Below are 26715 nucleotides of genomic sequence, written 5' to 3' on the forward strand. Positions count from 1 at the left end.
TTGAACGCGAAAGCCATTCTGAAGTGCATCAACGCTGACATTATTTTAATGAACTCTTTTTCAATGCTTTCCATTGCTTCTGCCCCTCTGTATCTGTAGTTTGTATCTGTGATGTACTAAATGGAACTTCGTACTTCATCCAGCAATCAAAAGCAGCAGCATCAAACAGTTTTCAACCGAACAGCGGCACTTCTTTAAGCTAAGTGATGATGCAGATGAATGCAGTTTGTAATGAAACATAAGCACCCCATAAGCAGGGGCACCGAGAAAGCCAGCTCTCCCAAAAAACGGATAACATAACTTCCTTTTAGCAAAGGGGCTGCAAATCTTCAAAGGCCAAAACCCTTGCAGGGGTTTTGTAAGATTGCTGCAGTAAGTCCACCCCGCAATCTCAATCTCATCGTAGCTTTCAACGATGGCCGTAGCAGTAGCACCACTAAAGAAGTCCCGGCGGGCTGCAAAGCTGGTTGAGGTCGAAGCATAGATCTAACAGATGCGTGCGGCACAGCTGAAGAAAGGCGCGCGTAGAGAGAAACATGGAAAGAAGGGTACACTTTTCGGTTGCAAACACTGCAACACACCAATGCAATTGAATGCACACGATAGATCCTCAACAAGCTTCAGACCATGGCGGGAAGAAGCGAGTTCAACGAGAGAGAGAGAGAGAGAGAGAGTCGTTGAATTAAATTAAGTGGAATTGATTCCGTGCTCTGGTAAATTGTGTGTAATTTATTACCACGAGTGCGCTTTTTTTCGGTCCGTTCCATGTTGGCCATTTCTTAATTCGGAGCGGGTGCACACAGATAAAACTACAATGTTTTTCACAGTGCATGAGTGTGTGTGTGTGTTTGTGTGGTACTCTACACTAAAACTAAACCGCTTGGAGAGTGACCCGATAAAAGCACACATGACCTACAGCTTCGTTCGCTTGCTGCGTACTGCAAATGGCAGAGTGCTGCTAGAACCGGATGCCAGTGGGGCAATGTGGAACAGCGACCGAATGCAATGTGAAATGGAATTGATTTCCGGTTAATAGAATCGAGCCGTGATTTGAGCGCTCAGGCGATTACAATGTAGGTTGATTTGATGCAATGTTGTTGCGTGGTTATTGCCTGTTCATTTGTTAGCTTATTGTGAGGCGGGTAGGGTTTCGTTTCGTGTTTATTTTCTGCTTGCATTTTCATGTAAATAACTGCACGCTTATTGGCAAACGAATTTAGTTCAAATATTAGGCTTGATTCATGTTAATTAGTTTGAAAACTGCACTCCAGTTCCAAACGGCTGTTTGAATGAGTAACAGTGTAGCCTTTATTTATTTGTCCATTTCGTTGCTTTTAACAATAAATCTGACATTGATATTCATGTGCATTGGGCTGCGAGTGTTGCTGACAATCAGCTTTTTAATTACACCACCACCACCACGACCAGATACCGCCAGCCACATTACAAGCAAGCACAGCCATCGTAACATAACACTCTGTGGGTACGTGTGCTGCAATACGCCTCAGTCGCGTAGTTAAAAAGATACTTTTCCCAGGCTACTACCGGAAGGTTGGGGGAGAATGTAGAAGGAGAAAAAAGCATCTCACTTGGGAAGCAAAATTGTGCTTCCTTCGGCCATTTACTTACAACGGCACAGACGCGAACGCACAGACGCATTTGCATAAAAACGTAATTAAGAACAAAACACAACGGACGGACTGAAGCAAGCAGCAGTCGGGGGACTGAAGAAAGATTGCATCTTGCCGATCGAATAAAAGCTTTTTCGTATGCTTTGCCCCCGGCCGAGACACGGGGTCATACGACCTCCGCCTCCCGACTCCGGTTTGGTAGAAGGTTTTGCGAAGAAAGGTTCTTCTGATGAAGATAATTTCCTTAGCGGGCTCGTATCCGTTCCGAGCCCAGTCCCAGTAATGATGTTGGACGATGTTTTCCCATCTTCAAATGCATTTTACTAATGCTGTATATTTGACCCGGTTTTTTAACAGTGTTTCCTTTGGATGTATCCCTTTTCAAAAGAAGCCATGACGCGCTCAGAATGATCGAATCATTAATGGATACTGTGAGTGTGTTTTGACCTAGCCAACGAACGGGATTGTACGAAAATTAGTTTATATTCGCCGTCGCTGCGAAATACGCTCGTCTAACCCGTTTGCGTCATGTTCTTTCTGACCTTGGGCCACACAGACAGGCAGACACAGATCAAATAAGAAACATTCGCACCCCAGCATGAACTCGACAAAAGTAGCGCTAGTGCGCGAGATGTTCTAATTTTTAATTATTACAAGCTGCATAATTAAACAACTCTTTCCGCCCTTTCCCGCGACTGACAGACTGCTCACGCTTCTGTGTTCGCAGCTTGAGTTATCTGCTGGAGCTTCACCGAAAGCAGGAGGGGGGGAAGGGTTGCCTTTGACAACTGGATGTAAATTTGCACGCTTTCATTTGGGGTGGGAACGGCAACCAGCTAACCAGTGACGGTGGAACGACGTACGGGCTGCTCATCAAGCTCAGCCGACGCAATCCGAATACGCGAATGGAGCTCGCGTAGAAGAAGTCATTCGCACAAAAGAGGGAAACTATTTCACGCAATCTTTGCTCATTATTCGCACTTCATTTTCTTCGCCCACGGTGGCGGCGTCCTTCGCTATTCACCCGCGTGTGCTTTTCTTTTGTCTTCTTAGCAAGATTAGTCGTTAGTCTCCGGCTGCTGGTGTGGGCCGGATGTGGCCGGTCGGCCAAGATTCGGTAATGCCAGTTGGTAATGCTTCAGTAAGAGTAACGAAAATTCCGCACTCTCCGCAAGCAGCTTACACAATAAGAAGGTGAATAGGTAAGCACTGTGCAGGGAAAGGACACAGTCCTAGTGGTGGGAAAAATTACGCTTCCTCCGAAAAGCCCACCCATCATCAGCCGGTAATGGGGAACTTCAGAAGTTCCAAGCGAAAACTATAGGCTTCTCATTTCTTGGCTATTGTTTTGCTGGGTACGCTAAGAGAACAACCGAGAGAGGCAGAGGAAAAGAAATGAAAGCTTTTCAGCTACTGATGACACACACACAAAGCACTGGCGTACCCGTGGTCGGAAGACCGGGCAAAACCGGCCACTTTTTTCGATTTAAATTGTAAATTTTACCGCAATGTGGCAAATGAAAATGAATATTATGAAAGCGCGAAAAACTCTTGGAACGTGCCAGGGAGCTACACACTACCGGCAACCATCCGCCAGGCCCTAACGAAGGGCGGCTGAAAATGTCACACTGGAGAAAATAATGAAATCCTCTCTCTCTCTCTCTGTGTTCTCTCCCTACCTTTTTTGTTTTGCCCAGCATTTGTGTTCCGCTGAAGTGTAATTCTAACAGTGTGCTTTCAACGGACGCCTTTTCTTGCAAACCCCGTGCTTGTCAACTGGAAGGCTTTTGTTTGCCCGATTGTTTGTTTTTAGTTTGACCATTTACGAGAAAATTCTTCCTCTTGCGCGCGCGCGCGTGCAAAGATTATAATCTAAAGGTGGCACTAATTATTCGCCCATCCGCACTGCACCTGAAGCGTTTGAGGGGGGAGAGGGGGGGGGGGTTGGAGCAGGCAGGCTACGGTACTAATTTGCAGACAGCAACTACGAACCTCTTTTCCGAAAAAAAAGTTTCACCTCTTTGCACCATCTCAGGCACGGTTTTGACATGTGACCGGTGGAGTTTTCGCATGAAGCAATGTCACGTAATATTAGGCACTGCTTTCGTAACCTCATGCCAGATGGAAATATATTTTCGGTGGAATTTTTAAGACTTTTTGTTGTTGTCAAAAGAACAACGATCACTGCACGTAGCACCTTCTGTTAAATCAAATACCAACAATTTTGAAAGGATTTTCACAATTTTTCACCCCAATTCCTCGAAAGCAGTCTCGGTAACTCTTTCTCTCATTAACTTGACAATTTCCAAGAGAAGAAAGGAAATATTCATTATCACATTCTTAGTATATTGCAAATCCTACCATGTCCTACCATGGTAAATGCTGACAAGCGTGAAGGGTTGCTTTGCATCAGAAAATCAGATCCTAATTTGATCTCAGTATGGGAATGTTGATGACTGCCTACATTGTAAAGAGCTGAGATAAAGAGTGTTCCGTACAAATATGTTTAATTACTGCCGTATGTGATTCAGCAATTATTTAACGATTTTGCTTCTTTAAACATCAACTCCTCTAGTTTATTCTATAAAGAAAACTGTTCAAAACGTTTATTGGAAACACACTTTTTTTAGTTAACATTTTAAATCACCTTTCTGTACAGCAATTCAATATGCTGAAACAGAACTGTTCAAGACATGTTTCAGTAACAGCCAGTTATAATTTTGTACTTAAAAACATCCCATTGCACAGTGGGCAACCGCCATACAAACGCCGGGATGAAAATCAATTCCTCGTGCTATTGCAATTTATCTTCATTCAATACAATTGCTCTTACTATACAGGGTAGTCCTATACTTAAATCGTCAAGACAGCGAATAAAACTTAATAATTATCGCTCACAACATTGCATTATTACGTATCAGTTGACAGCATCAATAATAATTGTTAGGAATTAAAACGAAGGCGGAATAAGTTTCTGACTGTAAACGAATTTTTAAAGTATTACGCACTAAAAAAGTTGTGTTTTTCATGGTTTGTTTGGAAAAGAACCGATTCCTATCTTACGACCTTTTTAAACTGTTTTTCTGCCTGTTTGTTTCAAATGCCCGTTTATGACAGGTAGTTGGATACTGGTGGTGTATGGCTCATACGACAACACGTCAAAATCGTTCGCGCTATTTTCAAGAAAAAGTTTAATAATTTTCGGGGTCGCAGATGGTCGCAGCTAATTTTAACGACAATGCGTAGGAAAATTGTTGATCTTTCCAATGATATACGACTCACGAGTGAAATCGAGTCGAATCATAAAAAAAAACACTCTCCAAAATAAAAATATCCAAAAATCTGCAGTGATGTTTGGTTTTCAATCATTTATGAACTTTAAAAACAAGTTTTTGCAAAATATTAAGACATAACATCAAAGTATGACAAAAAACCTTTCCAACGACACATTGATTATCAAAATCTAACCATCATATACTAAAATATGATGGTTTATATTCGGTCGAAAAATAGCTCAAAGTTGGGACAAAAAACCCAAAGTTTACACTTTGGTGGCCTATTTCTCAGTAAGTTTAAGATAAAAACGTGAAATATTTTGGTTTCAACTAAGTTTAAGTATCTATTTTAAGAAAATGATTATGGTGTAAACCTGCGATGAAGTTGGTTTTTCGATTTTTATACAGGCGTTTGCCCAATGTGCATTGAACTGACAGACTGTTTTTTGAACACAGAACATTTTCAAAGCAACTGTTGCGGAATAAAACGATGACCACCAGCGATTTATGGCAGCTTCTAGGAAAGGCCATTCGTTATGACCATTCAGGGAAGAATGATTTAGACATGTTCCACAGTACCTACAAGCTATATGAAATTGTTCAAAATATTTTATTTAATTTGGCCCACTTGCCTTATTTTTTGCGTAAGGACAGAGCGTTATTTTCGAAGCTTCTGGGAACCATCGTGGAGTTTCTAGTCGTTGCGCTTGGAAGATACATTTCGTAGCTAAACTGCTGCTTCTGTTTCCATGAAGGTAAAACAGCTCGCCAGAAATGTTCTTCTGTGCCACAGCACAGCATGACGAGTAAAAACCAAGGATTGTGTTATTTCTAGAACAGGCGTTTACAGCGGACGTTTGTCGTGGATAACGTTTCATACAAGGCCAAATAATATGGATTGTAAAAAAAATCCACCGAATGGTAGTAATGTAAGCAAACATCCAATATTGATGAAAATTTGGGATAGAAAATAGCAATAAGTGAATAATTTTACACTTAGTGCGAAACAGCCTTGATTATAGAAATCGCGCTGTAGAACGCCTAAATATATGCAATTTGTTGAAAAAATTGGATTCATTTGATAGAACTAAGAGTCTGTTGTATCCCATTAAACGACAAAACGGAAACAATGGTTACAATTCGTCGTAATGACTTTAGTACCTAAATAGGTTTACCAAACCGTTAAGCTCGAGGGTAACATGGTTAACTTCTAAAATGTAGCGATTATCACTAACAGTTCACTTTCACCTCGAACACATGGTTAGCATTGTTCTAAGAAATTGTGATTCCGTTTCGAATGAATTTCCCTTCGTGTGCGACTACCGACCTACTGAAACCAGACAACGTCCGAGGGGCAGGGTTTCATCCAATCAAATCTTAATCCAATTCAGAACATCACGTAGGAGCATTTTGGTCTCATGGGGCCGTTCCCTTTCGCCCGATTGTATTCTCCCCGGCATGAGAATACATCTTCATTTTTCTCCGACCAACTATCGGCCACCTTTGCTAAGGAGAGCTAGGAAGGATGGGGCTTAGTTTTTGGCTTTAACTGTTAGCAGTTTTTCCTGCAAACACCAAGCATCGATTCGGCATCCTCTCAGTTTGCAACGATTTGCGCTTCGTTACAGCTGCTGCTGCTGCTGCTGTTACACTTACCTGGCAGGTGTAAATGCCCTCGTCAAGACGGTTCGCCCGGTTGATGCCCAGCAGGGCCGTGTAGTGATCTTTCGAGTCCAGTGGCAGCAGGCGGGTCCACATGTTTCTGCATTAATAATGACGTTTCGTCCAAAGGCGGAGTACGGCGAAGCAAACCGAGAGTGTCCAGCGCGGTGAAAGGAAAACGGTAAAAAAGGAAACTCGTTAGATCGTTGTGTTGGTTGGTTTTGAGGAACACACAAGACAGCGCCCTCCCCGCCTTCTCCAGTTTTTGACAGCACAGGCATAGGTGCAGGGTTTAGGTAGCGTTTGTTGTGCTTTCGGAAGAAACAACATCATCTGTTGAAATAACCTCTAGCCGTTGCTCGGCGGGATGGAAGCAGCGCAGAAGGAACAGCCCCGAAGCCGGTCAGATCCTGCTGTCCCTGCATCGTGGAGGGTTATGGCTGGATGACATGTTTAACATATCAAAGGTTTTTGGACTTTCATGCTTCCCACATCCCGAGAGCCGCCGCCCGCTCGAGAGCTAATCCCAAAGTTTCAACCACATCAAGACCGGCCCGCTCTGAGGTTGCGCCCTGCCCCAGCTACCATTCTTTCTATCTGATGTGCGTCTCTCGTCGTTTTCCGGGACTGGATGTGCTTCCCCTCCCCGTCCTGTTAGTCGTATTACTTTTTCTTCAACGACGGCTTTTTGAACTAATTTCGGACGGCCTTTGCCTTCATCGTTGCCGGGTCGGCGGTTCCGTGTGCGCGATGATGGATGAGACTCAAATGGCCAGCCAGCTTCTCCGGTTGCGGTAGTCTTGAATGCGAGAAAACGGCACTCCCTTTCCCTTCGGCTGCCCCTTTGCCAGTCCTGTTGATTGTTCCTATTTTGAGCGATTTACCTTGTTGCTTTGGTCACGTTCACGAAGTAGCCGTTCTTGTACCACCGGAAGGACATTGTTGATGAGCCCTGCGCCACACAGGACAGTATGAACTCGGTGTTCTCCCGGATCGGTCCCTTTTGATTGATGACCACCGACTGCAGGAGCGAGATGAAATGAGTGTAAAAAGGAGAGAGGTAGAATTATATTTCAAGCAAGATGCGCACTAGATCGTATAAGAGAGGGAGAAAGAGCGAGTGAGAGAGTTGTGAGGATGTTTCAGGCACCGGAAGCACAAAGGAGTGTACAATTTTCCAAGCAACAAGACACAGCACTGGTTGTTAATGGTCCGACGATGAGGGGACACAAGTCCAAGGTCGAGCGAGAGGACACAAATTTGTATACATTACCCACCGAGGGCCCGGGACGGTTTAGCTTGGTGACAACACTTCCGACCAAGTGGGTCAAAAATGGTAGCTCAAATCTGTGCATAAATGGACTCAAACCAGGGGAGGACGCTCCTAAATTTGATGCTTTAGAGGGATAGGTGGAATAAGGACCATCGTTATCGATTATCCTCCGGTTACGTGCTGGATGCTGACAGGTAAATAAATTGGACACCATCATCAATCTTGCTGCCAGTGTCAATTCGGACATTATATAGAGGGATTCATAAAGAAGGATTGAAGATTTGATGCAACATTGTTGAGGATAAAATGAGGATGATGGACATTTTTGATTTCGAGTGATGATTAACATGTTGAATTCAAGCATATGGCCGCAAAGAGTTTAATAGCTGGTTGTGCTTTAAGGAAGCAGGAAGGAACATGTAATTTCGATACATTAAACTACCCACTAACACAGCGGATTAATTATCGGGAAATTAACGCAATGTTCGCGTGCACCGTTGGAAAACTAAAACAACGTCGTGGACCGGTGGGGAAAAAAACCGGAAGAGCTAGTCGGCTTGTTCGGTTCGCTGGTCATAATCTGACCCGACCTGCGAGCAGCTTGTTTCGTGGAAGGACGGCTGCCACAGTCTATCCATCCCGTCAATGAGGATGCTCTTTCTGAGGAGCGATGTTACAGCAGCAGCAGCCGGAAATAAGTTTCCGGTGCAAGTGGGAGCTTCTGGGAGCCTTCGCGGAAAAGAACCTACATTGACGCTTTAGCCGTCGGAGCGGCGAAAAACCTGTTCTACGGAAAAACACTACCATACACAAACATGCTCCATTAACGACCTATGGCATTCGATGGCCATCAAAACATGAAGTAACCAGTGCGGTCCCGTCCTGTGTACCGTTCGTGCGCGTTTGTGTCCAAGGTATGTATCGTCGGGCGAACGAGAACTACGTAACCTACCTGCAGCATTAGACCAACGTCCTGGCGAAAGGAAAGCTTCGTCCCCGGGACGAGACTCACGTTCCCGATGCGGCCCCGCTCCGTCATTTTCTCCATCGCTTCTCGTACCCGGCTCGAGTCGATTTTGGGGCCAAAAAATTGAAACATCACCTCACCGACTCCGGCTCCAGTTGTTGCCGGTGCGGCAGCTTTCGTGCCCGATGCTCCACCACTACTAGCTCCGGTAGGGATCGCGTTTGTCCTGTGGATTAAACGGTAAAGGTCGATGAGTGAACCGGCGAAGCAAGAACCCCATACCCGTGCCAGGCGGTGTGGTGGTGTGTTTTTATAAAATGTGTAAAGAAAATACCGGCAATGAAAACCCTCACCCACCCAAACGCCCAGGTGATTGAACCTTGTTGGTATGCTTGTAATCGGACGGTGCCGCCGCCGAGGGGCTGGCATGGTAATTAGCTATAAGCGCTGACTAGGACTAAATGTATGAACGTGTACGTGTATGTGTGTGTATGCATTGGTATCGAGCATCGTTGCGCGGGTCAAGAGGATCAAACGGTATACCGAGATATGATGACTTCTTTAGGGATGTTCCACGAAGCACAGGCACGAATGGCAATGAGATTAACGGAAAGGTCGTGTCCCGCTCGGTACCACGCTGCTGTTTGGGAAGGTAGAGCAGCGTGTGCTAATTTAAGGACCGGGAGGGATTTTAGATTTAGTTACGTGTGTAATTATCGTTGGATTGAAGTAATTAGGCAAGGTGTTTCAGGTACACTTTGCAATGTAAACATTAAAGTCTTTTGGGGAGGCTCGCTGGAGGTGTGTCGTTGGCGGGAAAAAGGTACATTGAATTTAATGAAATGGTCATGGGAATTGATAACGTCATGATTTGGTAAAATGACCTTTCAACAAGCAGACGGGGCGGGGCGGTGACACAAAAAAATCGTATCAGTCTACTTACTTCGTAGCAAAAACTTCCAGATCATTGATTTTGGATAGATTAAAATTCCTCAAAAACCGGTTGATCTGCAATAAAGAGAAAAAGAAAAATGGGTTAAATATATTATTATGCTTTTATTCTGGGAATGAATTATTTGTCACATTTAAAATGGATTTATCGTTTATAAAACTAGCATTTAGTCAAAGAATGGAAGAGATGAAGAGGTGCCCATAGAAATGTCATATCTTTTTTTAAATATTTTTTAATTGCATTATTTGACGAACCTACACGCTGAGACGAATTAAAACGTTATCGGTTTTTTTAAATTGATTCTTGAGAGAAGTTTAAGCCCATTTTTTCAAGCATTTTAACAATTGTTAGGGAGTTTTTCAAAAAATTAGGTGCAACGGGTAAATATTTGTGACCTTCAGTTATTTGCGTAGCATTACACAACGCATGTTAAATACTATGATTATTTAAATGGCAAAAAAACAAAAGCATGCATGACACATAATATTTGTAACTTTGTTGTGCATACGAAAGCAACCTCAATAAGCAAGATCTTTCCTAGGTTCCTTAAAAGTCTCATTGATACTTTGTGTATTGCTTTTGTGTATAAACATATCTGGAGTATTTTTTGAGATAATGAACAGCGTGAGTTATATGTTTATTCATGAGAGTATAATTAAAAATAAGCAAACAATTAGGCTCCAATATGGAATTGTGATGGTTATATGATACAGGTAGATCATAGTTTATACATAAATGTAAACAACAGTAAACAATCATTCCATTCCCCGAAAGAGAATTCAAATCAGATCATCAGATCATTACACTCAAAAGCCGACAAAAAACTCAAAAGCTGACTTGACAAAGACAGCTTTTTCATAATTAATAACAATTAACAAATTTACTAATTCCTTAACCGAGCTAGACGTAGACGTTCCCTTAAGGTGGCCTGAGGTATATTTATTTATTTATTTATTTAAATCACAGTTATCGGACAGTATGTCTAAATAACTAAATGCTTACAATGTACATGTTTAAAGTAAGGCCCTAGAACTAACTCGAATATGCTGACGCAGCTGACTAACGGATTGATTGAAATCTGCTGATAATCCTAACCTATTATAAACATCAATCATTTTGAGCAGTGGATCATTGGCAACAAAACCAGTCGATCTAATAGGGCTTCTTAGTAACTCTCTACTTCTAAGACCTCTAGAGGGAGTAGAAAAGCAAATAAACTTTAAAATGTCAGGTGCATCAAAATCTCCAATTAATTATTTATGCCTAAGTTATTTGAGCAGTAGTTCTCCTATGCTGTAAAGTCTCTAAGCCAAATAATAAACACCGAACATTATAAGAAGGACGTGGAATTTGGTTTGACCAGGGAAGACGATGAAACATAACAAGTGTGATTTTTTTCTGATTTTTTTAAATTTTTTCTATGTATGTAATCTGATGGGGACACCAAATTACACTGGCAAATTCCAGGATGGGACGGACTAAAGAACAGCATAATGTTTTTAAACTGAAAGGATCTTTAAAATCGGCTGAGACACGTAAGACAAATCCTAATAGTTTAAGAGCTTCAGTGACGATAGTTTGATAATGGCTAGATAAACTAAGCTTACTGTCTAAAATAACTCCTACAGTGGCCGGCAATATAAAGTGGCCACTACTTACAATTTTACATTTTTTCCATTTTTTCCGTGAAAAATGAAGTTATTGTACTGCTTTATTTTTTGAAACATTGTTCGTGATATGCTTAAGAATGTGCAGTACCAAAACATGACAAAAATGAGAAGTTTGCTTCAAGAAAAAATATTTTTTCCAAAATTGATCAAAATCACTGTGCCAAAATAAAGTGCCCACTTTATTCATTGTACAGAAAATATTTTTCTGAACAAATATAACATCAAACTTTTAATTTATATGCGTTCTTCTTGCATTCTTTACATGTTCGATGATCTTTGGCGTATTTTTTTCTAATTTTTAAAGGTTTATCTAGTTCTGCATCTAGTTTTTGCATCTGGTTCTTCTCAAGCGTTATCCAGAGCTTTAAATTTCAATTTATTTGTTTGTGACACCAGTTTTATCCACCTTAGCACATAGAATCTGCCTCAAATTCTCGATGGAACCAAGATTTAGACTTCATGGAGGACATGCAAGGTGTTTCATACGATACTAATAGAGAAATGTTTTTGTATTGATTGTGTGTGTTGAGATGTTAGCCTGTAGGAACATGTTTTTAGCTTTCAAACCCCATTTTTTTAAAAGAAATATCCCAAAGTATTGATGAAGAATGTTAAAAAAGGTATCAGCCATAGTTGTACTTTCGATTCACACCAGTTTTTACGCTACTCCTGAAGATAAACACCCCCTAGCTATCACATTGCAATTTTCGTAATTTACTGCCCGTTAGATGTGGCGTCCTTCAACTTCCTCGCTCGAGCTACAGCAATCTAACAAAGCCAATTGGCTTCAATATGATCAAGAACATGCAGATATATCGTTAGATTGTTGAAAAACTGATATTTGGACAGATGAGTCCAAATTAGAACTGATGTTCAAAAATATCTAGACGCGATCCAACAAACCAATATGTATGAAGAGTGCAATGTGATGACCAGAGAGGGGTTTTCTATGCGAGGAGTGGAGAGCATGGTATGAATCGACGGCATAATGAAAGCTTATACCTGTATAAGCATCCTGTGTGAATTTATCTGTTTTCTGTGAAAATTACGGAGTTAGTAAATAAATTTATGTTACAACAGGAAGACGACTCAAGTTAAAACAAAGAATTTTTTAATTTTTTTTCATTCAAATCGAATAAAACTTCTTTAATGGCTCCTACTTAGTCTTAACTTTAATCCTATCGAGATTTCGTGTGCAAATTTTGATGCAAATGTGGTGAGAATGACGTGATTAGGAAAAAACAAAATATGTTAAAGCTCTGAAATACTCCTAGGAAGAACAAATGCCAAATATGTGCAAATAAAACAAAAAAAAAAAAATATGTCAAAGATCCTCAAAAATGTAAAGAATGCGAGAGGAACGCATATAAATTATAAATTTGATGTTATATTTGTTCAGAAAAATATTTTCTATAGAATGAATAAAGTGGGCACTTTATTTTGGCACAGTGATTTTGATCAATTTTGGAAAAAATATTTTTTATTGAATCAAACTTCTCATTTTTGCCATGCTATGGTACTGCGCATTCTTAAGCATATCACGAACAATGTTTCAAAAAATAAAGCAGTATAGTAACTTCATTTTTCACGGAAAAAATGGAAAAAATGTAAAATTGTAAGTAGTGGCCACTTTATATTGCCGGCCACTGTAAGTCCCGAACCTGAGAAAAACGTGGAACGCTGTCTTTATTGATTTTGTAATTATAAATAATAGGATTTTTTTTTTCTTTGAGAATGTTATACAACTACATTTGCTAACATTAAGTAACATTTAAAGTGCCTATTGACGTATTGAATTGAATCCCAACCATTCGTAATTCCAATCCTTCGACGAAAACACTCTTCGCACTACACCTCTACATTAATGTGCCAACCACAGTGCTGCTTGTTTAATGCGACTGTGATTTTAAACAACGTCATGTTGCGGGTATCACCTCCGACGTATGTGACACGCAACAATATGCCACAGTATCACAACGTACACACACAAACAGTGCCAAATGAGGCCTCACTGGACGACCGATGGAACCAACGGGTAGCACACCACACACGGGTACAGCTCGTTTGTATCCCATGCGGAGATCTCGATCGCTTTCATGTGTGCCGCCGAACGGGGGCTCTTTGGAAAGAGGCCACCGAGCGATACGGGGCTTGGTTTTGACGTGATCTAGAAAATTAATTAGCATATTCGTTTAATTATCAAATGCAAAAAGCCAGCATCAGTGCTCGGTACACTCGTCTCGCGGCAGCGGCTGTGTGTTGCAACGAGGTGGTTCAGTGTTTTCTTTATGCCATTTTTCACCCTCCGTTGATGTTTGATACAGAGCGCACCACCGGTGTTTGACACAAAAGGTGTACACGAAACGCCAACGAGTGAAATAACTCAGCAAAGGCTCAGAACATGGCCAGTGCTTGCAAAAAAAAGCCCACCATACTTTACGGGAGTGTCTGGAGCTGGGCTGCTGAGAACCCTATGAACTCGTCAGGTGGTTGTTCTCATTAAGTGGAAATCAAGGGACAGGCCGGCACCAGGTCCGCCCGGCAGTGCTCGCCCGGTGTTTGCCGGTTGGCCCTTTTCACACGACAAATACTTCAATTAGCGGGTTGTGGCTCGCAACAAACAAGCAAAACCATCAGACATACATACACACATATACTCTAACTCTCTGACGAACGCCGACGAGAGACGCAGACCGTTGTATGTTTGAGACTTGTGTCTCGCATGAAAACGCGTCACAAGCAACAACGAAAACAAGCATTCCTTTTAACCGGCATGAGGTACGTTGCGTTGAAAAATCCTGAAAAATCATTTGTTGTTGCACTTCTCATAATTATACTCGATTTTCGTTGGAAAGTACGTACGAAGCAGAATGAACTTAACGAATGTACCACGATGCACCGACTGGCGACAATTGAGGAGCTATTTTCTCGGCGGATCGTTAGGTTTGCATTTACAGGTACTCTCATATGCGGTTTGCTGATGATTATGCACACTTTCAAAAAGCAATTTTAAGGAGAGTGATGCTATTAAGCTGGCGTACATAACCATACGTACATTTACCATAAGCCACAAATCAGCGATTCCAAGGTAGTTTCCGGGGTGAGCTTTCCGACCGTAAACCGTTTTGTGCACTTTCGCAGTATGTCTATTGTTAGGTGTGCTTGATAGTTACGGATATTACGGATTTTCAGTCAAGGTAGCCCGTTAGCAAGAGCTATACCTTATCACTGTAAGTGAATACTCATAAAGCTCAAGAATAGGAGGATCACAAAGTACAACAAAGTTCAGTTCTTCAATGTTATCCAAAAAGCATGTAATCTATTACCATTGAATTAATTCGCTAGTTTTGTCACATTTTTTCTATATGGTATCATACTATCGCAAAGCTATGAGAGAATATATGCTACATCATATCACAAAGACATGAGAACGTGAATTGCTTTTCTCAAACAAAAAGGACCCCCCTCAAAGTTATATTCCATTGTTATCAACTGGAAGTCTTATCCAAAGAGCAAACACTGGCTCGCTATTTTTGGAACTTTACGAACCTCTAGAAACTTTTTCATAAAGCATCGCAAAAAGCATTTGAGTTTTTACGTAAAAGGGAGCAATTCCCAAAATGAATTATTGTAATGTAAATAATTCACCACCATTCACATATAGAACTGTCTAAAGCACTTCCGACGACCTAAATTTTACCTGTGCCTGCGCAAAAAAACCAGTAGGAGAGTTGGTTCCGTTATTTAACTACCTTACCAATCAAAACCGTCCCACGCACATTGCCTTCGAAATGATAAAATCCTATTTCGGAAAACCCATTCTTAATGCCTTCATCGGATCAGTGCGGTGGAAAGTTTGTTGGGCCCGACTGACTTAAGTTAGGCAGCGTTTAATGCTGCGTACGTGACCCCTCTCCCACATATCGGGTGCGGGTCTAAGTTGTGTGTCGTATTTTCCACCCATTTCCGGAATGGGGTTTGGGACAATCCTATCGACCAACAGCAAACCTCCTTCGAAGGGTATAATGTAAACATGTGTTGCTTGCCGTATTCCAACGGGATGTTATGTAGTAAGAAATCGGTAAAGTGTGCGAGTAGTATTTATTTGTTAGGCGTTTTTCATTCATGTGGTTCTTGTAAAAGCCCAACAAAAAGGTTTCACCAGTAACTCTCTACCATCTAGCGAGGTGAACTGTTGCAACTAGTGCACTCTTCACTTTACATACAAACTCTAATTACTTCCAGTGCCCAGTGTTTGACGAACGCGCTTGGACCGGAACTGGCTCGTCAGATTAATTAGTAGGCCGACGTTTTTATGCGACCGTAAAGTGCAACACTTTTGACCAGTTTAGCGTAGCGACCGGTTAGTCCACTTGTGTGTTCTGTGGAGTGACAAGTGAACTTCCGAAAACGAAAACGAGTGAAGTGCTATCGGGCTTATATTTCTCCATTCAGGATCATTTCCTGTAGCAACACGAATTCGTCCTATTTTCGTCTTGCGGCGTCTGTTTGTTCCCGAAAAAAGCATCCTAGCGAAGGAAAAGCATCTGCTACGGTGTGATCAAAGGTTCGCGGCAGATCCCGCGTCAGGCTCATCTCACTCTTTAGCGAATGCTCCAAGCAGCCGGATCTGTTATTAGGGTGTGTTCGGAAAGATGTGGGAAAATTGTTTTAGGGGGCGAACAGTTGGTGAGAACTTTACGCGTACCTACACCTACACCAACGCAAGGGAAGAGGAAATGGTGGAATGGTGAAACAACTTCATCGTTGTACGGAATGTGCGCAAAGGCAACAGCAGAGTTGTTGGAACTAGAAGGATGAAAAACATCACACCCAACCCGCCCCTGGTTACGGGTTCCCCTGTCGTTTGGTTTGGTTGGCAAAATTAACCGTTGTACCTACCACCGATTTCAACACGCCAACTTTTCACCAAACTTTCAACCCTCTCGTACGCAATTTTCATAAGCGCGCAACACAACACTTTCCAGTGACGGACCAACTCCAGCCACCGCCAGCGCGGGTTTTTGGCATGACGATTGCACACGCGTTGTTGCGTTCGAAAACGGAAACACGGTGTGTTGGTGCGTCCGCGTTTGTGGGTGTATGTGTGTGTGTGTGAAAAAGAGACAGAAAAACAGCCAAGAATTAATTGTTTCCTTTGATGTTTGCCGTGCGAAAGATAATTTAATTGTTGCTTGCTGTCCTTTTTTTGGGGGCAGGTTGGGATTGGCAGAATTCCGTGTGCGAAATGTTTGCTTCAGGGCGGCAACAAAAACAAGCCCAATAACTTTTAACACATCTCATGCGAATTCTGGCTGGCTGGTGGGAGTAAAATTGGAAAATGTTTTTGTGCACTTGTTCTTCCTTGCTGCCTGACAAATCGTTTCTTGTAATTCTGTCCGCTCGTGCAAGCAAACCGGCAACCAGAGCGCAAACACCTGGCAAAGAATTTTGAGCAAATTACGTCTAAATTCGTTGCTTTTTTATAGTAGATTCTTATAACCAGCTAGCAACTAACTTACCCCCCGTGCTAGTAACTAGGAGTGTGTGTGTGTGTGTGTGTGTGTGTGTGTGTGTGTGTGTGTGTGTGTGTGTGTGTGTGTCGCAAAAGAATGTGTTCCAGTGTACGCGTGTACTAACAGCAAACAGTGCCTGTAGTGCGTTGATGCAGAAAGCGAGCGGATTATAATCACACAACCGAACCTGCTTCACACAACCGATCTGCTGCTGCTGCTGCGGCTACTACCGTTTCTGATCTCGCAGGCAAACGCGGAAAACCGGCCCCTATTCGTTGTGGCAGCAGCAGCGGCGGGTTTTGAATGCCCCGCAGCCTGAAGGATGCCTGGAGTGGTATTTCTTGTTTGTGTTCCGACGGCAAATTATGAAAGGACGTTAATTAACGGTAAGAACGCAAGCCCATTGCACATTCGTCTGCTTGCCCTAATCACTTCCTACCCCCCCCCCCTCCCCCCCAACGTTCGTAGAACCACCCAAAAACCCCTTAAGAATGTACGGTTCAGGTGGCCAACTCCCGCATTTCCCGGCACGGAGTGCAGAGGGACCATGCTTCTGGTTCCTGTTTTCCTTTGTCGTTGTTAAATATGTACTCAACGAAAATGAATAGCAACCTGTTCCGCCGAGAGAATGGGTCGGATTATGGTGGATATATGTTGAAGGAATAACAAGCAAGAAAAAATATATGGAGCCGTAGCACAATCTAACAAACGTCTTCATTAGCGGAATATCAAAGCGTCCAGCTAGAGACAGTTCCGAGAGTGTGAGTTGTACTGAATACTAACTGAGCCGGTCTCGTGGTACAGTCGTTGACTCGTACGACTTAACAACATGCCCATCATGGGTTCAAGCCCCGGATGGACCGTGCCCTCATGGTTAGGACTGACTATCCCGCTATGAGGTAATCCATAAGTCACTGAAAGTCAAGCCAACTTGTCGGCTTTGACCGACAACAGCTGTTGAGCCAAACAAGAAGCAGAAGAAGAAGAAGAAAAAAAAGGATCATACAAACAGTGTTCAGGTTCTCCAAGTTGATAAATTTTGTAATCACTTGACGTTTGCCTAAAGCACTTGAATTGTGATTAAATGTATAAAGCTTATATTATTTATCGTGGAGACATAATAGTTTTGTTGTATTCACCATATACGTAGAGTGAACACCACTAAAAAATATTCTTAAATCATGTCAATGGTTTGCATTACACCAAAGATTTCATAAAATTACATTATACAAGAGCGACTCAAGGGCACTTTCAACCCGGTTTACCAGCAGAAAACCACCAAGCATTGAACTAGAAAAAATGTTTACAAATCAATACTGTTGGTTTGCAACATGTATAAACTATTACGTCAGAAATTAGTGTCTGAAAATGTGTCAATAAACGAAGGAAAACCAAAGGAATCTTTTATATGGTTCATAAAAAGCCCAGCCTTTTGATTTACGCACATATAGCCAATAAGCAGCTAAATCAACACGTGCTGTAACGGTAATGACACATTACCGCATGAGCTGAGCATGAGCTTATTGACTCTTACGATCTCCCTAGTACGCGTGCGAGCGTAGCTCGGGTACGCCAATTAGAATTGATGATGCCCAGCAAATCACCAGCAACATTTTATTAAACACATCAACCAAAAAGTGGAATTGGTCGAAGAATATTGGCGAAGAATATAAGAAATTTGCAGATGCTTTGAGCCTATTGGCCTTATTTGATTCTTTTTATCAGATACTGAAATCTAATTTATGTACCTCAAATTCTTCTTCTTGCAGTTACCTTATATCCGGTAATCTTGGTAATCTTGGTAAACTTGATATCACTAGTTAAAATGGCCCGGTTACAGGGCTACGCAACGTTCATCGGAGGGCATATAAGAATTACACTTCAATTAACCATTTTGTTTTTGGATCCTTTGTGAAAGATTTTTTTCTGTGTGCTTATATTATTTATATAGCCGGTCTCGTAGTACAGTCGTCCACTCGTACGACTTAACAACATGCCCGTCATGGGTTCAATCCCCAAATAGACCGCGCCGCCATACGTAGGACTGACTATCCTGCTATGGGGGGAATCAATTAGTCACTGAAAGCCAAGCCCACAAGTGGGTACAGGCAGCCCTTGACCGACATCGGTTGTTGAGCCAAAGAAGAAGAAGAAGATATTATTTATAACATATATTGCAGTATATTGATTTATGATTTCTTAATTTTCTTTTACTTAATATTTTATTAACTAAATTGTGGATCGTGTACCCCTTGAAATACATAATTTATGTATCAAAATTCACATTGTTTGCGATGAATTTACGTAACCTTTCGGATCAGATGTTCCAGGTAATATAAAGTCCCGTGGTATCTTGGCATATGCCTTACCTAACCCCGGGAATGTCTCATGCCGTATGTCGTATGACTCTCGCCGATGCAGAGCAGAAATTCTACGAACTCTTTCCGTTCTTCACCAAGGCCTGGGCTGTCTGCACACGCATGTTTTCCCGCAAATGCAATACCTTAAATTTGCCCCAAATCATGCTCCGCCGAATACACTGCTTCAGACCTTTACTGTACACGGATATTATAGGAACTGTGAGCGTCCCGGATGAGCGATAGCTTGAATGTAGAGTGTAGCGTGCTTTCCATGGTCAGCAGCAGAGTAGCAGAGAGCATCCACTCGAAGCCACTGCGATTGTAATTTTCGATTAAATGCAAGAATAGTTTCGAGCATAAACGGATTTCCGATGCCACCAGGTCAATCAAGGAAAAAACCTGTCCATTGTGTGTCTCCTCTGGATTGTTCTGTCAAATCGTAGCTGTCCACTGCTGCGGTAATTTCATCGCACCCCGTTCATTGTTCGTTGTTTAATTGGTTCACGTTTACTAATATGTTGTACAACTCATCGATAGCATAAGAGTATTCCGCATCCACCAGGGAAAATATTTCGGCTGCGGATAAGGCGCATTGTAGAAAGTCTGGCAGTATCCGCACAAAGTCGTCTAAATCCAGCATGGTCGGAAATATCGTTAGCGCCTTCCGCGGCGTCATTTCTCACAGATACTAATCAATGATTCCCAGCGCTTTGAGGTTCTCGAAAGCTCGCAGTATCTGATTCTGTTCGGAGTCTTCGACGGTGTACTGATCTTGATTTTGCGAGTGTTAATCTTCACAAAAGTGGTTCACGTTTCACGATCACAATAAGAGAGAATAATGCGACATTTTCATCACCAATATGAGGGCAAACAGGTGACGCAGATGATTGAACATTTGAAATGAGATTGCTGCCTGTAGAGTCCTGGATATTTTGGTGTCGTCCTGCAGCAATCCAGACATCAACAGTTCACTACGCGGCCAATAACGATCAGCCAATCAGTCTGGCGGTGGCCCGCGATCCACTGGTTACCCGTACCAACATACCACGGAAGCTGCTGCAATTAATTTTAAGCTTAACTGTACTTTTTGAATCTTTATGCTGTTTAGATCACTTCATAAATATTACACAATTTCACATACGTGAGGGCGATATTCGTCTGTTCGTTTGACGAAAACATCCTTGTCGTCTTTCGTGCAACGCCTACATCGATGAATCGCTATATCGGTGTAAAGTGTGCAAGAAAACCAACACGGTACAAAAATCATCCAAGCTATCCGCACCTACCATCAACTCACTAACCAACATCGTCTCACTATAGGAGTGAAAAAGTAACGCTCTATAGTGAGAGATTGAAAATGAGAACCTTTTTGTAAAATTTGTTATAGGAAATATGTAATGAATTTATTTGAAATTAATATCTAGTTTACATGTACAACTGGAAGGAGTTGTTTATAAGGGCTAGTGATACGGCCACCAATCTAAAAGTTTTCGCTGGCAAACGATATCTGGGGAGAAGATGTCCAAGAATATAAAAAGAAACATAATTTATTTCTAGTTTTTAATGCAATATAAAATATTTCAACTATGGATTTATGGAGCAATAAAAAAATTGTGACGTTTTGAAATTGCATTTCGGTTTTATGCAAAATTTGATCAATGTTTAGACAGTAGCATCCAATTTTTCATTAGCAAAAGAAAACTCAGTTATCTCTGATTGCTTGCCGTCGGTATCATTTTTTTCCACCACGATGATCGGTCCAAGATCCAAGATTTCTTATCAACTGAAATAGGGGAAAAAGACCGTTTTCAAAGAATGTGCTTTATATTTTAGCCGAATTCCATTCACCTTCAGGCCTGTTGTTTTTTGTTGTTGTTTTTGTACGCTTTGTGCCGCGCGCTGCATGCATCGTTTTGTTCCCGCAAAATCAACGGAGAAAGTGCAACCATACATTTCAAAGCACCGAGACAGAAGAAATCGGCATCAAAAAGCCTGCCCCATCTGCTCGAAGAAGAGTGATTACTTCCTGATGGGAAGCTTCCGGGCATAAAGCAGGCCGCTCGTAGAAAGAGGCAAATGAACTTACTTTTTACTGCAGCTGGAAAAATAGAAAAGGAACTCCAAACTGATAGAGACCCCGTACATGTACTGTGTAGATTTCACCGAGTCGAATAGAAATGAAGCCGAAATCGCGTGGTAGCCGAATGCTGGCAGCGAGAATAAAAGGGCATCAAACCCGTGATGCACCTGGTACCGCCGACCGGGCCGGAAGCTTGATTGTGTTTGGCTTTGGCCGTTTGGTAGAGCGGAAAAATAAAATTCCTTTCCGTCATCAATCGGCCCTCCAGGAGGCGACCACTCTCCTACCCCGGAACAACGAAATCGGCGGAGATTTCGTAGCTAAATATCGTTCACCTGGTGTACTAGCGTCGTTTTGCTTTCTCTTCACCACTGCTTGAATTCTATTTCCGCGATGCAAGTTGCTCTATATTCCACTTCCATTTTGTTCTTCGGGCTGTTTCCTTACGTTTCCATAAGCCAGAACACGGCGAAAGCGACGACGTTTTCATCTACTTCTGTGTCGTTTATTTTTCGGCCATTCGATTCGATGCCCTTCATTTGATTCTACGGCGAGCTTTTAGCCCCAATACCTAGAGGAAATAAAAGTGAACACCGGGGACCGAACCAAGGAGTGAGAAAGCGCAAAAAAGCACGCACAGAAGTAGAAAATCATCTCCCAAGTACTATTACATTCGCCAGAAGGAATAGAAATACAAAAAAAAAAAATGAAACACCATAAAAAGGAATAGCGGGCCACGAGGATGCTTCGTGCTTCGCAAAGCGGAAACATTCCTTCCCCCATCCTCTACCTGCAGCACCACACTACCGAGGGCGAGCAGTAGGTTGGGTAAATATTTGCAGATGAGTTTTGCTCCACTTTTGCACCGGTTTTGAATGGGGAGCTGCTGACGGCGAACGAAGAAAACAAATCGCTCATCCGCCAGCGGCTCTTCACTCGGATCCGCGACGCAAGTGGTGAATGCGAATGAACCTCCGTCACTGAGAGTGCAGCGAAGGACGAAATGATATTGTTAATGGATGCGACCGGGGTAGAAATGGGAGATTCGATAGTAAACTGCACTTTGATTCAGTTCCACACAGTGGCAAAGGGAGATTGAAAACTTGTCTAATGGTGAGCGTAGTTACGAAAAAAAGAAGATCAAATACATTAGAACAAAATGTAGCAAACAAAATAGTTCATTTTTCTTTTTGTTAAAATAGCGTTAGACTGAGGACACTATTGTGAATTGTATATAATTATTTTTCGTGTTGTTAGTAGAAGAAACAAGAAACTTGACCTTTTTACCTGAAACTTCGATCTCGATGTTTTGGCTAAGTAAATAAGGAAGGGAAGCAATATAAGGAAAATTCAAACCACGCTTTTAATCCTAACAGCAGAATTTTGTGGTATTATTTTGGCTGTTTTTTTCAAATATTGCGATTTTTGTTTAAATTTTGTAGCACCTGGTTACGCTTTGTTTTACGAAGCTTAATGTAGAATTCCTTAAATATGAATCCATTATGGCTGAAGAATTTTCCAAGTAACATTGAGGGAAGGGAACAAGTCATGAATATGGTAAGAGGATGTACTTTCATCTCCTTTATACGCCAGTCGAGGGACGAATGAAGCATTACAACTCAGCATATTTAAGCAAAGTACCCTTATTGTTTAAATCAGGTATCCTCAAACTATGGCCCGAGATGATTTTGTTAGAATACAGGCTATCCCAGCGATACGCTGTAAAAGCGGAATTTCCACCATTTTCGCGCAGGTCGAATTTCAAGGATTTCAACCAAAATGTAGCTAATTTTCATGTAATTTTCCCCAATGTGGTAAATTTATGCCATTTTATCAATTATTCGACATGATTCTGCCTAAATATTACCTTAATGTAGTGCATTTTTGAATGAATTTTACAATTCCACCAAAACGGAATTTATTTTGCATTTGACAATTGATGCTTGAAATCAGTACAATTTGGTCAAAAGACAACTTCAGTCAACTTTAAGACTATTTTAAGAGGTACTGCGTATCTCGGGAACGACCTGTAGTCTATTGTATTGTCTGTAGACTATTTCGTTCATAATTTTAAGTTTTTAAATAAAATAATGTATGAAAATATATAAAGTATTTCCAAGCACTACGGCCTTTTTGGTTCGTTCCTCCTGAATAAGTTCTGAATATTTTCTGATTTAAACGAGATTTACACGGTCAACCGTTAGCTAAAGGTAACGTAAGAATGGGCATTATACAAGTTATTTACTAAACAGTGTGGGCGGAAAAATTATTGTGTGGAGTGATAATTCATTGAACTTTTAGAAATTTTACAACGTAATACATACTGTCAGCACTAAAAAATACGCTACTGTCAAAGTCATAGTCAAAGTGTCTTAAGATACTAATTTGAAAGTAACTCAAACAAGAAATCATTGAAATTATTTTCATGATCTCCTGTGGTAGTGTCTAAAACATGTTTCAGTACTTCAGACATGCTTAGACATTCAGCTACAAATCACCATTTCTTCAGAGGCTGGTGTCATAGTAGAAGCAGCTGCTATTATAGGACAGTAGTACAGTGGAGCGCCGTTTATCCGGGTACCTTTTATCCGGCTTTCCGTTTATCCGTGCTGTTGAGAAATGACAGTTCAATACAATGATGACATTTCGTTATGAGGAGGATATTTGAAAAAGCGGTTAAAAGAGCATATTGTCATAACAAAAGACCCTATAATTCAAGACAATTTTAAATATTCTTGTGGAAAAAGCATGAAGTTAATTAAAACTGGGTTATTTTTATCAAAAAATAAAATAATTTTCCAAAAATTAATCAGGAATTGGTGAAAAAAAAAAATCATTTGACTCATTATCCGTGTTATTCGCTTATCCGTGCGAGGTCAAGTCTCGAGAAGCCCGGATAAACGGCGCTCCACTGTAATTGACATCATTGGGATCATCATGAGCTTGAAAGTATTCAAAAAGTATCCAATTCAAGAATAGAATGTTTGACATAAACAGTTTGAATTATGCGTTTTATCACTCATCATCACCGTTTGAACGAATTGATGCACATGTACATTGACCATGAATTTGACGGCTATACCGCGCAACCGGCTATCCGTTTAGGTGGTTAGCTAATCTTGCACAAAGAATAGCTTGTGGTAATTAAGATTTTTTAAAATCATTCAGTGTTCATACTATAATAATATGTTGAACAATTACAATAGATTGTTTATAAATGAAAATGGTTCAATTGAGGTTGCAGATTGTGTTAAACGAGTGATTTTGTTGTGATTTGTGAACTTAAGCATAATTATATAATGATTCACACGATTATAGTAGTGTTGTTGAGTGATTTGTGAATATTTAAATTCAGAGACTCAATAAGTAAAAGAATACTAATCTGAACGGATTCCGTTCGGGAATCGATTGGGATTTGTTTGCTATTCTATCACAATTTGATCAGAATTTGCATGAGTTTCGATTGGGAATCGTTAGAGATTTAAATATTATTCTAACGAGATTAGGTTGTGTATTTTCATCGCGATAAATTGTTGCACCCTTTCAACATTTTGCAAATGTTACAATTAATAAATTTCTATTTTAGAGGCAAAGGCAATATTAAGTTATAACAGAACAAAAGACAACAATCAGAATTTGTCTATTTTTTTGCAAGTTTATTAGACTTATTTATTACTATCATTGTTATTGGTAATTATTTTTACTATGCTCATTTTCACACAAAAAGTAAAGTTTGGACTCGAACACTAACTGATATTTTCCTCCCTTACAGGCATAAACTATGCATCTAATAATGAACAGTTACCGCCACCGGAATCGACCCCCCAACAACACTCAACAACACCGGCACGTAATCTTAATATAAATCTGCCAGAAAACGTGACCCAAGGTCCGCGAGGGCCACGGACACCCACCACAGCCCACAATGCAGCCGGGAATGCAGTGTTGCGGCTCGAGGTTGAGCTGCGTGACAAACACGCAGTCCAGGGACGTCGCACGGCAAACAAAGCGAAACCGCCCAAACCACCGGGGTACGGAGTGAACGCGATAAAAGGACCACCGCCCAGCGTTGCCGGTTCGGCACCGCTTGAAAAGGTAAGGTTGCCTCCATTTTCCATTCCCCCTACCTTTCCGAAACAAACACAAACCGTTTATCAAGGCCACGCCGCTGGTGTGTGACGCGTGGCCAACCAAGCGTCGACCGCAAAGTTGAGGATGTGACGGTGATAAAAAGCTGCACCCCACCCGCCACTGTCCTTCATTAACGGTTCTGGAACGGTGCATCCGTGGACATGCGGATGGACGATATAAATATTTTCCCTTTGGCGAGTGTACTCTCCTTTGGGTGCTGCGCTTGGGCCGTTGTGGCAATGTTGTCGTAGGCGAAAAGTTCATCCAGTTGTTTGGATTGCACGACGGCGGTTATGTTTTTAGTGGAGCTTATCTTGGGGTTTGCGTTTTGCGGAGTGCCAGCTGCAGCAGCAAGTATTCGATAAAACAAACTTTACAAGGCTTACGATCAAAATTTCGATTTGTGTAGGTTCTGGACGAGTTGCTTAAGAAGCTTGAGATTGAACGGGTCATTTGGCACCCGGACAAGGAGGGGCAGTACTACCAGGTCGTCTTCCCCTTAGCGGCCGGTGATCCTTGCGAAACGACGCTCCACTGCCTGACGGAGCTTGGAATCGGTGTGAAGTACAATTCCAGCGTCAGGTAAGTTGGAATAATATTGTAACGTATACATTGTAGCAATATTATAACTTGTCCAGATAGAAAATATTATTTTTTCTAGCTTCTAAAGCAAATTCTGATTTTAATCATGCTTTATCTCCATTTCCATTTCCTTCAGCGTGCTACCGTGCAGCGTCAGCTACGACGGCTCGAATGACACCAGTAACGAAGATGAATATGGGTAACGTTTTCTATTCCCCAGGTTTCCCCCAGTAGTCTCGCGTCATAGTTTTCCCTCTCAACCAGGCAAATTACCGTGTGTGCACAAAAACACACACACACACACACTCTGAAACATTTGCTTTTTGGAAACCATCCAGCGTCGCTCACTATTATTTAAATGAAGAGCAGTGACTTGTCTGCGGAAGGAAATTCCGACCTGCGTACATCGTCCTTGTCTCTTGGCAAACGCTTTGTCTTCCCCCCTCAAAGGACGTCTTTGTACCGTCTGTTTTTATTCTGTTACAGTGCTGCCAACTGCTGCGAAAGCTTTGTTGCATTGGCTAGAAGGGTGTGTGCGTGTTTTTTTCTCTCTATTTTTTGTCTGCTACTTAGTTCTTTCTTCCCTACTGTGCGTTCACCTTCTTCCAGCGTCCAG

The 26715-nt window shown here is 41.6% G+C and overlaps 2 protein-coding genes across 3 annotated transcripts in view; one reads left to right on the forward strand and one right to left on the reverse strand.

Moving 5' to 3' along the window:
- The window catches only part of LOC3292069 (uncharacterized), a 202709-nt gene that overhangs the window by 59750 nt on the left and 116244 nt on the right, over positions 1-26715 (reverse strand). For both annotated transcript variants that reach the window (XM_061655321.1, XM_061655320.1), the window contains exons 7-10: positions 9752-9816; positions 8794-9034; positions 7453-7589; positions 6563-6668 (exon numbers count right to left, since the gene is read on the reverse strand). In XM_061655321.1, coding sequence (XP_061511305.1) covers positions 6563-6668; positions 7453-7589; positions 8794-9034; positions 9752-9816 — 549 coding nt within the window. The remainder of the gene's footprint in view (positions 1-6562; positions 6669-7452; positions 7590-8793; positions 9035-9751; positions 9817-26715) is intronic.
- LOC1279207 (uncharacterized) overlaps positions 15757-26715 on the forward strand; it is a 35621-nt gene continuing 24662 nt past the window's right edge. The window contains exons 1-5 of the mRNA XM_061655324.1: positions 15757-15997; positions 16920-17332; positions 25159-25481; positions 25927-26099; positions 26236-26298. Of these exons, the coding sequence (XP_061511308.1) occupies positions 17269-17332; positions 25159-25481; positions 25927-26099; positions 26236-26298 (623 nt within the window). The 5' untranslated portion in view covers positions 15757-15997; positions 16920-17268. The remainder of the gene's footprint in view (positions 15998-16919; positions 17333-25158; positions 25482-25926; positions 26100-26235; positions 26299-26715) is intronic.

The sequence above is a fragment of the Anopheles gambiae genome, chromosome 3, assembly GCF_943734735.2.
Source record: "Anopheles gambiae chromosome 3, idAnoGambNW_F1_1, whole genome shotgun sequence".
In the NCBI taxonomy this organism is placed as follows: Eukaryota; Metazoa; Arthropoda; class Insecta; order Diptera; family Culicidae; genus Anopheles; species Anopheles gambiae.